This window comes from Maylandia zebra, linkage group LG6, assembly GCF_041146795.1.
Source record: "Maylandia zebra isolate NMK-2024a linkage group LG6, Mzebra_GT3a, whole genome shotgun sequence".
NCBI lineage: Eukaryota > Metazoa > Chordata > Actinopteri > Cichliformes > Cichlidae > Maylandia > Maylandia zebra.
Genome location: NC_135172.1, coordinates 3,412,580 through 3,426,645, shown reverse-complemented (window position 1 = coordinate 3,426,645; position 14,066 = coordinate 3,412,580). Strand labels below are relative to the sequence as shown.

Sequence of the window (14,066 nt, the reverse complement as noted above, 5' to 3'; positions counted from 1 at the left end):
ATTTATGCACATCTATGGTTTGGTTTCTTTGTATGTGTGGATTGGATGGATTGTTACCGACATCTGGTGGGAATTTCATGTCAGTAACACCCTTAGAAATATATTTACTTAGAAAATTGATGATGTGTTCAATACTTAGTTTTTTCTCTCTTCAACATGACATCGTCTGCATCCATGCAGCTGCAGCACCAATCTGTCTGTCAATCTACTACTCCCTTCTCCCATTACCCGTGAACAAGACCCTGAGATACTTAAACCCCTCCACTTGGGGCAGGAATTAATCCCTGACACAGAGTGGGCACTCCACCCTTTTCCAGCTGAGGACCATGGCCTCTGATTGGGAGTGTTGATTCTCATTCCCACCCACTCTGTAAAGCACTTTGAATCACCTTGTTGTTGAATTGTGCTATACAAATAAACTTGCCTTGCCTTGCTTCACACTCAACTGTGAACCGGTCCAAAGCGAGCTGGAGGCCATCACCCGATGAAGCCAACAGGACCACATCATCTGCGAAAAGCAGAGATGAGATTCTGAGACCACCCAAGTGAAAGCCTCCAGCTACTTGGCTACGCCTAGAAATTCTGTCTGTAAAAATTATAAACAGAATCGGTGACAAAGGGCAACCCTGACAAAGTCCATCACCCACCGGAAATGAGTCCGATTATTGCCGGCTATGTGGCTAAGCTAATGCAAGGATTGAATGGCCCGCACAGTGGGCCAGACAGCCCATACTCCCAAAGCACAACAACATTGTAAGTGCTCCACACCAACTGTGCCAGAATAAAATATAAATAGCAAACAATAGGACAGGAGAAATGTAAACAATCAACAGGGACATATACAAAATAAGAGTAAGGCACACGTTGGAAAATGGCCTGTATTTATATAGCACTTTACTAGTCCCTAAGGACCCCAAAGCGCTTTACACATCCAGTCATCCACCCATCCACACACTGGTGATGGCAGCTACATTGTAGCCACAGCCACCCTGGGGCGCACTGACAGAGGCGAGGCTGCCGGACACTGGCGCCACCGGGCCCTCTGACCACCACCAGTAGGCAACGGGTGAAGTGTCTTGCCCAAGGACACAACGACCGAGACTGTTCAAGCCAGGGCTCGAACTGGCAACCTTCCGATTACAAGGGGAACTCCCAACTCTTGAGCCACGATCGCCCTACAAAATAGTTGCAAAGTGGTCGGAGGTAGTGCAAAGAAAAGACTTGGTCGGAATAGCCTGAGTGATAAAGGCCATGGCACCAATTGGTGGGTGGAGCTGGGGTATGGGAGGATAGTTTGGGTTGACACTCCAAATGGCCCAGGGGAAGTAGTGGGACTTGACCGACCTTAGGCGCCGACCATTGGGCAGTAGTTTCTGCTCCAGGTTATTCTTCCTATGGACAAGTTGAACGTGCAGCCAGTGCTGGGTCTTCTTTACCAGAGCATTGGTGTTGTGGGTCCAGGTGAGATCAGCCGAAAAGTGGGTGCCCAGAAACCTGAAGGTGGAGAGAGATTCCACACGTTCTCCATTCATAATGAGAGGGTCATGGACCTGTCTGTGCCTCCTGAAGTCTATTTAGAGTGTTTTTGTTTTAAGGATGTTCAACTTCAGGTTATTTTCTAAACACCAGTGGGACAAATTCTCTCCCTGTTCCCCGTTTCATCTCCATCAGAGACGAGCATAACCACTGTGGTGTCATTGGCATACCTGAGATTACATTGGTTGTGTAGGTTGGTGTAAGAAACCCACTGCAGACCCGGGTGCATGTTCGTGCTTTGCAGCATACTTTATTAGCACACACAGAGCTGCAGCTCTCCCGCTGCAAGCTCAACGCAACCAAACCCCAAACACAGGACCCAGTACAATACTTAAGTCGGCAGGGCATGATTGCGGATGCCGTGCAGGTGCGTCTGCCTTCCTTGCACAGCACAGCACCGCAAGCCACACCACAGTTGGTATACAGTCATATGTGAACAGGGCATACAGTAGAGGGCTGAGAACACAACTCTTTGGGGAGCTGGTGCTGAGTGACAGTGCAGAGGAGAGGTGGAGCCAAGTCGGAAAAACCGAGGCCAAAATGTGAGGAAATCTTTGATCCAGGAGCAGGTTGCAGGGTGTATCTGAAGGTGGTCCAGTTTGGTGGTGAGGATGTCTGGGATTATGGTGTTGAACACTGAGCAGTCCACAAAAAGCATCCTCGCGTAGCACTTCCTGTTCTCCAGATGGCTCAGTGCTCTATGAAGGGTGATGACATCCTCTGTGAACCGATTTGCTCTGTAAGCAAATTGGTGAGAAGCAAGGGAGGGGGATAGACAGTTTTCTGATTTCATGAAAGCCCAATTGTGCTAACCACATATTTTAAGAGCTTTCTTTACATGTGTGTGTTCCTTTTTTTTATCTTCTGGCTCAGGGGGAATGTTTTCTCCCCGGTGTTGCAGGATCCTGATTATGCCAACTTTGTTTTTCAGAGGGTGGTGGGAGTCAAAGAGTAGGTACTGGTCTGTGTGTGGGGGCTCCTGGTAAACTTCAGTACTGAGGTTTTCATTCTTCTCATTATACATAGTGCAGTCCCAAAATGGCAAAGTATTCTCCTTTGTAGTACAGTTCGCATACCGCCACAACAGGTCCACTGATGATGCCATAGCCCTGACACTACACACTGCCCTGTCACACCTGGAGAAGAGAGACACGTATGTGAGAATGCTGTTTGTAGATTACAGCTCAGCATTCAATACCATCGTTCCCTCGAAGCTGGACAGGAAACTGCAGGATCTAGGACTGAGCAGCTCCCTCTGCAGCTGGATCCTTAGCTTCCTGTCTGACAGACGCCAAGTGGTCAGACTGGGCAGCATCACCTCATCCCCCGTCACACTGAACACTGGTGCTCCACAGGGGTGTGTACTGAGCCCTCTCCTGTACTCACTCTACACCTACGACTGCACGGCCACTAACAACTCCAACATCATTGTGAAGTTTGCGGACGACACTACAGTGGTGGGTCTTATCACCAATGGTGATGAGACGGCCTACAGGGAGGAGGTCAGCGCCCTGACCCACTGGTGTCAAGACAACCATCTCACCCTCAACGTCGCAAAGACAAAGGAGTTGATAGTGGACTTCCGGAGGTGCAGAGAAGTACACACCCCCATCACCATCAACGGCGCTGCTGTGGAGAGAGTGAGCAGCTTCCGGTTCCTTGGAGTACATCTGGCTGAGGATCTTACGTGGTCAGTACACACAAACAAAACAGTGAAGAAGGCGCAGCAGCGCCTCTTCTTTCTCAGGAGACTGAAAAGATTCGGCATGAGCCCCCGCATCCTCAGGACCTTCTATCACTGTGCCATTGAGAGCATCCTCACTGGATGCATCACCACCTGGTATGGCAACAGCACCGCCTACAACTGCAAAGCTCTCCAGCGAGTAGTGCGGTGCTCTGAACGGATAATTGGAGGTGAGCTTCCCTCCCTCCAAGACATCTACAGGAAGCGCTGCCTGAGGAAAGCGGGGAGGATCATCAAGGACTCCAGTCACCCCAGCCATAAACTGTTCAGACTGCTTCCATCAGGAAGGAGGTTCTGCAGCATCCGGTCCCGTACCAGCAGACTGAGAGACAGCTTCTTCCATCAGGCCATCAGACTGCTGAACACGTCATAGACACCTCAGCTTCACTACTGGAACTTCAACATTATGCACTCCATACTGTACAGTAATGCCACTGTTTTGCACATATTCAACTATGTATATTTTATATATTCTATTTATTGTTTACTCTATTTAATTTGTAAAATATGTGTACACACACACACACACACACACACACACACACACACACGTAGAAAAATATTTAGTATACACATCCAGAAATGCATATACTATTATATATTGTACATATATTTATTAGTTTCAGATGTAGCCATTCTTGTATTTTGCTTGTTTACATTATTGTATTTTGCACAACTCTGTTGCTTGTGAAGCTCGCACACAAGAATTTCACTCACATGTACTGTACCAATGTACCTGCACATGTGATGTGACAATAAAAGTGATTTGATTTGATTTGGGTATGTATGACCCAGATGTCATCTGTACCAGCAGCTAGGTGCTGTCCTACAATAAGTGACACTGGGGAGCCCATGGCACATCCATGTTTTTGTCTATAGAGACCCTACTCTAGTATTTAAAATATGTTTTCTAAGGGTAGTCGTTGCTTGCTGTAGTTGTTTTCTGAAAGTCTCCACTGCCTATATTTTAGGTATGCAGAGTGAAGACTAGAGATGGCACGATACCACTTTTTTATGTCCGATACCGATATCATAAATTTGGATATCTGCCGATACCGATATGAATCCGATATAGTGTTTTTTAATCAACAAAACTGTTTTTTTTTAAAATATCTTGCTGCATTTTGTATAAGTTCATACTCAAGTTTAAAACAACAACTACACTAAAGCTATTCTGTTATACCTGTATGCAAAAAAAAATATTTCATAGTTCAGCAATACTGATCAATCTAATAAACTTAAACCTGCAACATCCTCCCTATTCTGGTATTTTAAAGAGTACTTAGCATAAATATTAAGCAACCTAACTAATAGGGTTCCAACTCCCAGCAACAACAAAAATAAATAAATAAAAAATAGGGAACCACCCCTCACGCTCCACCTCATGATGCTTAATCGACGTAATCAACCTTAATTTGATGCAGGGGGAAAAAAATGCACAGAAATCAATTATTTTTCAAGAAATATTAAATAGATTCAACATCTTTCTTCAACAAAATTGCAGACTGCACAGATGCTACCTTCCCAAAGGAAAAAGTACTATAGCTTACTAGGGTATATATATTAGACTTAATAGTCACTATATACAGTAATGGACTTCTATTCATTTTACATCAAATTAAAACTTTGGGTGTCAGATAATTATTTATTAAAAGCTAGACATTTTAAATGAGAATAAGAAAGAAAAGTATGTCTTTGTGCCCCCTTTTCCCTGTTAATGCCCTATCGGCCCCCCTGGCTAAACTTTGCTAGATCCGCCCCTGCACAGTTACCAGCGTCAGCTACGTAGAAAAGATCCTGGAGTAGAAAGTAATAATAAATAAATTCTAACAACAGCTGATCAAGCTTAAACGTGCTGCTGTTGTTCAGCCGATGGTTTCCTCTTTCTGGTGCAAAGTGGGCCAAAAGCAAACTAGAGACACGGACTCGCGACAGAAAAGCCGATCAGCTGATCGTTAAGCAGTTTCATGATTGAAGTAGCAGCAAGAAGAGGCAGTCGCTCCATATATCGTTTGTTAAGCTTAACGCAGGAATGCTTTACAAACATTCAGAGATGGACTTACACACTTGCTTTACTTCTCTCGGGGATAACTTTGTCGGAGATGAAATGCCGGGTTGCTAGCGAAGCTCCACATGCTATCCAGACCACCGACAGGTCCCGCATGCCACAGCCGCTCTATCACGTGATGCATACTGCTCCGACGTGCTAACGTTCTGAGGTGAGTTACGGCGTGTTGCAAGTTTTGTGAGGTGCTTTCGTGATATTTAATGGATCGGATTACATTTTTTATTTTTCTCCGATATCCGATCCAGTAATTTAGATCAGTATCGGACCGATACCGATACGTAATATCGGATCGGTCCATCTCTAGTGAAGACTGAGATCATATCAAAGGACACTATAGTTTAATGTGGATCCAGTGTACGTCTCTGGACCTTGTTGGTGAAGTCAGTTGAGTTTTTGATGTGATGGGGTGCGTTCCCCACAAGGGGTGCCAGGATGGTGGCGAGGTGCTTGGAAATGTTGTAGGTGGCTGAATTTATACTGCTAACAATGGGTCTGAGTGGGACCTTCAATGTGGCTTGTAAGTCTATATATATGTAGGGTATAGCATACCCTGGGTATAGTCGGTGGTATGTAGGAAGGTCAATGATGTTTTCCTTTTCAAGTTGTTGCAGGTGACTGATGACTTCCTTTTTGTAGTTGCTTGTGAGGTCTTCAATTCAATTCAATCCAATTTTATTTACACAGCGCCAAATCACAACAACAGTCGCCTCAATGCGCTTTATGTTGTAAGGTCGACCCTACAATAATACATACAGAGAAAAAACAATGATCATATGACCCCCTATGAGCAAGCACTTTGGCGACAGTGGGAAGGAAAAAACCCTTTTTAACAGGAAGAAACCTCCGACAGAACCAGGCTCAGGGAGGGGCGGAGCCATCTGCTGCGACCGGTTGGGGTGAGAGAAGGAAGACAGGATAAAGACATGCTGTTCAACACAGTATGATTAAGTGCGGTCTCACACATTTCTCACTCACACATTGTGAGAAGAAAAACTCAATGCATCATGGGAATCCCCCGGCAGCCTACGTCTATTGCAGCATAACTAAGGGAGGATTCAGGGTCACCTGGTCCAGCCCTAACTATATGCTTTAGCAAAAAGGAAAGTTTGAAGCCTAATCTTGAAAGTAGAGATAGTGTCTGTCTCCCGAATCCAAACTGGAAGCTGGTTCCACAGAAGAGGGGCCTGAAAACTGAAGGCTCTGCCTCCCATTCTACTTTTAAATACTCTAGGAACAACAAGTAGGCCTGCAGAGCGAGAGCGAAGTGCTCTAATAGGGTGATATGGTACTACAAGGTCATTAAGATAAGATGGGGCCTGATTATTTAAGACCTTGTATGTGAGGAGCTGGATTTTGAATTCTGGATTTAACAGGAAGCCAAAACAGGAGAAATCTGCTCTCTCTTTCTAGTCCCTGTCAGGACTCTTGCTGCAGCATTTTGGATCAGCTGAAGGCTTTTCAGTGAGTTTTTAGGACTTCCTGATAATCATGAATTACAGTCGTCCAGCCTGGAAGTAATAAATGCATGAACTAGTTTTTCAGCGTCACTCTGAGACAGGATATTTCTAACTTTAGAGATGTTGCACAAATGGAAGAAAGCAGTCTTACATAAAGGTCCTACATATGGTCTTCTCTTAAAGCTTATTGTTTTATTTTTTGTGACTGTCATTGTTTGTCACTGGGCCTTTTGTAATTGCTCTGTTCATTATTATTATTATTATTATTATTATTATTATTAATAATAATAATAATAATAATAATAATAATAATAATAATAATGGATTGCATTTATATAGCGCTTTTCGAGGCCCTCAGAGTGCTTTACAATTCCACTATTCATTCACTCTCACATTCACACACTGTTATCATTATTATTATTAGGGCAGAAAATGTGCAAAGGCCCTATTGTATCTATTCCTTTTATCAGGGCCCGTGCACACATGCAAAGGCCTTATTGTATCTGCTGCGTTTATAAGCCCAGAGGACTCACAGTGTGAAGGCAGAAATGCAACAGTTGGTGTCTAGTGCCTAGTGGGAACAGGAAATGTGCACTAGATTATAATCATCATCCAATCTAGATGAAATTTTTACTTGTGGTTCCACACATGATATACATCAGTGTTACATTTGGTCAGGTGTTATTCTCCATCACCACCGGGTGGGCATAGGAGATGTTTGGCACAGATCGGCCACAGTATGCTTGGTGATATGGGGACGTGCAAGGGATATTATTGGATCTGCTTCATATTTGGCCAGTCTGCCTGGGCCATTAATATTTTATTTTCTCTCATTTACACATAGATTGTCCAATCTGGACCACACACTTTTGAACACATTAGAAACTGCCATATTTGACTGTGGTCACAGCAGTATGTAGTGTGAACAGGAAATGTCATGTTTTACACATTAGGGTACAGTTTCAAGGCGGTTCACCCCAAGCAACTTCAAAATTTTCCAGGAAAGAGTTGGTCTTAGGTTACATTTAAAACTGTGAGTTACCAGCACCTCCAGCGACTTAGCTGAAAACATCGGAAGATCCGTTTTGTCGGCCATCCAAAGGTTCAGCAGTAGTGGACTCTCGGCAGCTGCAGTCTCGACTTCACAATCGCTGCAGCACATGTCCAGCCAAATCGCTGGACATGCTCGTAGGCAAGAAGTGAAGCAGCTCATGGCGGTGAGAAGTGACGATCATTGGAGAGCAGACACAATGTGACCACTACCGGCACACTTTTGCACAGGAGGTTTTCGTAAAGCTTTTATTTTGGTATTTCTGTTGAGCCGTACAATAAATTTGCATGTTAGCTAAATATATAATTTCCTGTAACATTTAGATTTAACATTTAGATTTGTAGCACCCTCAAGGATTGACGTAGGCACAATGTAGAGTTATAAAACAGGGTTTATTCTGGTCTTGACAACCCGTGAGAACTGCTCATGGACAAAACAATAAAAGAAAAACATCACATTAAAATGTGCTCTTGTACTTAGTATCAATCAATCAAAAGTCCTTAAATACAGAAAATAAAACATTTAAAATACACAAACCTCGTGAGCTGTCATCCAGGAGGGGCTAAATAGTCCTTTATGGCCTTCTTTCTCACTTATCTCTTCTCTTTGAACAATATTTTCTCCATGTGTGGAGCAGCATGCAGACACCATGTGCACTACCATAAAGTGACAGGGTGGAGACCCAAACTGCAAACAACTGGACCCTCTATACTTCACCACCAGAGGGTGGAAAAGAGCAAACTCTGGACATACAGCTCAACAAACAAAATGCAAAACACCGTTACACTCCCACCAATCACTTGTGATTTTGAAAAATAAAGTATTGCCTATGAACTAATGAACTGCTTTTGAATGAACTATTATGACTTATCTTTTAAGCAGAGTGCGGTGGAGAATCTTCTTCGGCTTCAATCAGAATGACTGTCTTTTTGAATGGGTCTTTCCAGGTGCACAGGTTTGGACGTACGTTTCCCTGCTCTATCCAGGGTTGGATCACTCAGCAGCAATTTCACCTTCCTTACTCTTCCATCGTTTCCAGGGTACACTTCAATGATCCTTGCCAACTTCCACTGGTTGCGAAGAGTTATCTCATCCTTCAGGAGGACAACATCATTGATCTTAGCATTTCTGTGCTCTTTGGTCCACTTCTGTCTGCCTTGAAGATTTAACAAATACTCCTTTTTCCACCTCGTCCAGAAAGTGTTGGCAAGTAGGTGAACACGACGCCACCTCTTACAAGATAAAGATCTTCTTTCACAAACATTCCTGGAGGTGGAGAGATGATTGTGGACTTCATGGTTAGTATGTGATTCGGTGTTAAAGGTTCTGGGTTTGATGGATCACATACAGGGAGTGCAGAATTATCAGGCAAATGAGTATTTTGTCCACATCATCCTCTTCATGCATGTTGTCTTACTCCAAGCTGTATAGGCTTGAAAGCCTACTACCAATTAAGCATATTAGGTGATGTGCATCTCTGTAATGAGAAGGGGTGTGGTCTAATGACATCAACACCCTATATCAGGTGTGCAGAATTATTAGGCAACGTCCTTTCCTTTGGCAAAATGGGTCAAAAGAAGGACTTGACAGGCTCAGAAAAGTCAAAAATAGTGAGATATCTTGCAGAGGGATGCAACAGTCTCAAAATTGTAGTGATGGCAGATGAAGCCCCATGAAGCACTGAAGCTTTTCATCCAATTGGTTCACCCCAACGCGAAGCTTCATGAAGCTTCATTTGCTCTAGTAGGACACCTACTGGACGTAAAAATATTAGTTGGCATGAATTTGAAGAGTGTGGCATTTTGCACACAGCCTGTAAATGTCAACAACAAAAGGAGTGTGTAAAACATGTATATTGTAGTCATGGCAGTATGGAAAATGATCATTTGGAAATGCCTAAGATGGAAATGATCATTTACTGTGAGGTGAGGTGTGGACAGTGGTTGTGCTTTTGTAACATTGAGGCAAGGACAGTGATTAGTGTTTAGGGGACACATCATTGGTTTTTATTTAAAAACAACAGTTTCTCCACTGTGGCAGGTCGTAGGCGATTTCTTTTTTTGGACAATATTTCCCCTGCCTTTGAAAACACTCGCTCACAGGGCACAGATGAGGCAGGGGTACACAGGTATGTCAGTGCTAACTTATATAAGTGAGGGTAGACATATTTCTGTCTCCCCCAGTATTTAAGGGGGTCCTCCAGCCTTCCAATATTTGGCTCCATCATGTACTGTTGGACCTCAATATTTGCGTCTGCTGTCACATTTTGTGTCTGTGTCTGCCTGACACTCTCATCCAGGCGACGCCACAGGTTGTTACCTAAACAAAAAGGAGAGTCTTATGAGATACTACCAATTCAATTTCCAATTCAATGTTATTTCTATAGCGCCAAATAACAACAACAGTCGCCTCAAGGCGCTTTATATTGTACAGTAGATCATACAATAATAGATACAGTGGAAAACCCAACATTCAGTTTATATAAATGCAACTAAAATGCAATAACAATGGTACCGTGGGAAACAGCCTCAACAGATTGTGACGTTGATGGCTGTGGTGGTGGTGCGGAGGAAGAGGTGGTGGAGGCCCTCATTACGGAAGCACATTCTACTTTCAGTCTTTTTTCTGCTTCGCTAGCTCTTGCAGGGCTGAGAAACCCGAGTTTTCTGAACCTTGGGTCCAGCAGTGTCGCAAGGAACATAATGCTCATGGTCTGTATTTTATCTAGCTTCTCTCTCAATAGCATCCTCAGCTTCTGAGCCAGAGAAGATCCAATGGATGGTGGTTCTACCATTTGTTCATTGAGGCAATGATTCAGCATAGTGAGCAAAGGTATGACCTTTGACCCAGACACCCTTTTTTCCTGAGAGAGCTCAGTGGTTGCATCGTTAAATGGTGCTAGGACAACCAGACACTCTGAAATTATACCAAATTCCTCAGATGACATAGGTGGGATGTCTGTTGTGAGACTTGCCAAAGCAGCACCCACTGGCTCCCTTTGCTCGAAAAGTCTTTGCAGCATATTGTAAGTGCTGTTCCAGCGGGTTTCCACCTCCTGTAGTAGTTTGTGTTGAGGCTTCCTTAGTTGTTCCTGCACGACTGAAAGCCTCTCCTTACAAAATACAATTTGAAAAAGCATACATTAGATTGTCAAGGGAGCAGAACTATACACATAAGTAGAATTAAAGAAACTGTAATTAAGCCACTTAAGAACTTACCTTTGCAGAGGTACTGCTCCTGAAATATCCCACGATCTTCCTGGACTTGGCTCGGATGTCAGAGAGCTCAGGGGTCTGGTCAAGGGCCTTCTTCACCACTAAGTTCAGGGTGTGAGCTATGCATATGGCATGTTTAAGTCTTAGCTCCCTTGCACAAGCCCCCATATTGGCAGCCCCATCTGTTACTAGGCATGTGACTTTGTCAGTAATTGCCCATTCTGCCATGAGTGTGCCTTTCACTTGTGCAATGTTTTCTGCAGTGTGTGCATTAGGAAAATATTGCACTCCTAAAACAACGGTGTTTAATGTGCTGGACTCATCAACAAAATGGCAGGTGACTGCAAGATAGGCCTCTGTGTTGATGGAGGTCCACATATCTGATGTCAGACTCACAGCTGCTGCCTTCTCAATGCTGGCCTTAGCTTTCTCCTTCATCTCCTGGTACCTGGCCTCCACCATGACTTTCAGGGCCTAAAGGAAAGTAAAAACATTTTGTTCACAAGTACGACGTGGCTGTGAAGCAGTGTGTAGTGTAGCTACACACTGAGGCTTTGAGCCTCAGTCCTGCCTGTTCACATTTTACTCTGTAGAAACTAAATGTTCACTGCTTTTATGACCTTTTTAGTGGGGAGAACATAGCTAGGATTTAATGATTTAACAAATCTTTTAAATCCGCTGTCCTCCACAATGCTAAATGGCTGGGAGTCCTCAATCACCATGCTAACCAGGTCTTCATCTATTTGAGATTGCTCTGCTGAGGAAAGACAATAAAAACAAAGCACAAATATAAATATCACACACGTCACTTATTGCATTGTATGATATTGTTATATCATTTAGTAACATTACAGCATGTTGGCTCACCTGGTCTTGCTCCACAATCGGTGTTCCCCTTATTCTCATGCAAAGCTCTGTAGTGCCTAACCATGGATGAGGTGTTGTTGTTATATCCCAGCTCCCTGGCACATAGCAAACACCTCACCTTGTACAAAAGTACAGACAGCTTAACATAGGTTTTATTGCACCATCAGTATTATGAAAATACATCTTCTGTGGAAATTTACATACCTTGTTGGGAGATATGAGCTCAAAATGTTCCCACACAGGGGAGGACATCCTTCTCTTCGTATCTGGCTCCATTCTCTCCTGTCTTTTTCTCCTCACTCTCCTAAACCTCCAAACTCTCTCCAAACTGTCTCCAACTCTCTCCAAACTGTCTCTCGCTCTCTCCAAACTGTCTCTAACTCTCTCCAAACTGTCTCCAACTCTCTCCAAACTGTCTCTCGCTCTCTCCAAACTGTCTCCAACTCTCTCCAAACTGTCTCCAACTCTCTCCAAACTGTCTCTCGCTCTCTCCAAACTGTCTCTAACTCTCTCCAAACTGTCTCTCGCTCTCTCCAAACTGTCTCCAACTCTCTCCAAACTGTCTCTAACTCTCTCCAAACTGTCTCTAACTCTCTCCAAACTGTCTCTCGCTCTCTCCAAACTGTCTCTCGCTCTCTCCAAACTGTCTCCAACTCTCTCCAAACTGTCTCTCGCTCTCTCCAAACTGTCTCTAACTCTCTCCAAACTGTCTCCAACTCTCTCCAAACTGTCTCTAACTCTCTCCAAACTGTCTCCAACTCTCTCCAAACTGTCTCTAACTCTCTCCAAACTGTCTCCAACTCTCTCCAAACTGTCTCCAACTCTCTCCAAACTGTCTCTAACTCTCTCCAAACTGTCTCTCGCTCTCTCCAAACTGTCTCCAACTCTCTCCAAACTGTCTCTAACTCTCTCCAAACTGTCTCCAACTCTCTCCAAACTGTCTCCAACTCTCTCCAAACTGTCTCTAACTCTCTCCAAACTGTCTCTCGCTCTCTCCAAACTGTCTCTAACTCTCTCCAAACTGTCTCTCGCTCTCTCCAAACTGTCTCCAACTCTCTCCAAACTGTCTCTCGCTCTCTCCAAACTGTCTCTCGCTCTCTCCAAACTGTCTCCAACTCTCTCCAAACTGTCTCTCGCTCTCTCCAAACTGTCTCTAACTCTCTCCAAACTGTCTCCAACTCTCTCCAAACTGTCTCTAACTCTCTCCAAACTGTCTCCAACTCTCTCCAAACTGTCTCTAACTCTCTCCAAACTGTCTCCAACTCTCTCCAAACTGTCTCCAACTCTCTCCAAACTGTCTCTAACTCTCTCCAAACTGTCTCTCGCTCTCTCCAAACTGTCTCCAACTCTCTCCAAACTGTCTCTAACTCTCTCCAAACTGTCTCCAACTCTCTCCAAACTGTCTCCAACTCTCTCCAAACTGTCTCTAACTCTCTCCAAACTGTCTCTCGCTCTCTCCAAACTGTCTCTAACTCTCTCCAAACTGTCTCTCGCTCTCTCCAAACTGTCTCCAACTCTCTCCAAACTGTCTCTCGCTCTCTCCAAACTGTCTCTCGCTCTCTCCAAACTGTCTCCAACTCTCTCCAAACTGTCTCTCGCTCTCTCCAAACTGTCTCCAACTCTCTCCAAACTGTCTCTCGCTCTCTCCAAACTGTCTCCAACTCTCTCCAAACTGTCTCCAACTCTCTCCAAACTGTCTCTAACTCTCTCCAAACTGTCTCTCGCTCTCTCCAAACTGTCTCCAACTCTCTCCAAACTGTCTCCAACTCTCTCCAAACTGTCTCTAACTCTCTCCAAACTGTCTCTCGCTCTCTCCAAACTGTCTCTAACTCTCTCCAAACTGTCTCTCGCTCTCTCCAAACTGTCTCCAACTCTCTCCAAACTGTCTCTCGCTCTCTCCAAACTGTCTCTAACTCTCTCCAAACTGTCTCTCGCTCTCTCCAAACTGTCTCTAACTCTCTCCAAACTGTCTCTCGCTCTCTCCAAACTGTCTCCAACTCTCTCCAAACTGTCTCTCGCTCTCTCCAAACTGTCTCTAACTCTCTCCAAACTGTCTCTCGCTCTCTCCAAACTGTCTCTAACTCTCTCCAAACTGTCTCTCGCTCTCTCCAAACTGTCTCCAACTCTC

At 44.2% G+C, this 14,066-nt stretch overlaps 1 protein-coding gene across 1 annotated transcript in view; it reads right to left on the bottom strand.

Moving 5' to 3' along the window:
- Positions 1 to 1,175: 1,175 nt before the first annotated feature.
- Positions 1,176 to 14,066, bottom strand: part of LOC143419084 (zinc finger BED domain-containing protein 4-like) — a 30,739-nt gene continuing 17,848 nt past the window's right edge. Inside the window, exons 3-6 of the mRNA XM_076885355.1 lie at positions 11,692 to 11,828; positions 11,075 to 11,545; positions 10,529 to 10,968; positions 1,176 to 1,494 (exon numbers count right to left, since the gene is read on the bottom strand). Coding sequence (XP_076741470.1) covers positions 1,176 to 1,494; positions 10,529 to 10,968; positions 11,075 to 11,545; positions 11,692 to 11,828 — 1,367 coding nt within the window. The remainder of the gene's footprint in view (positions 1,495 to 10,528; positions 10,969 to 11,074; positions 11,546 to 11,691; positions 11,829 to 14,066) is intronic.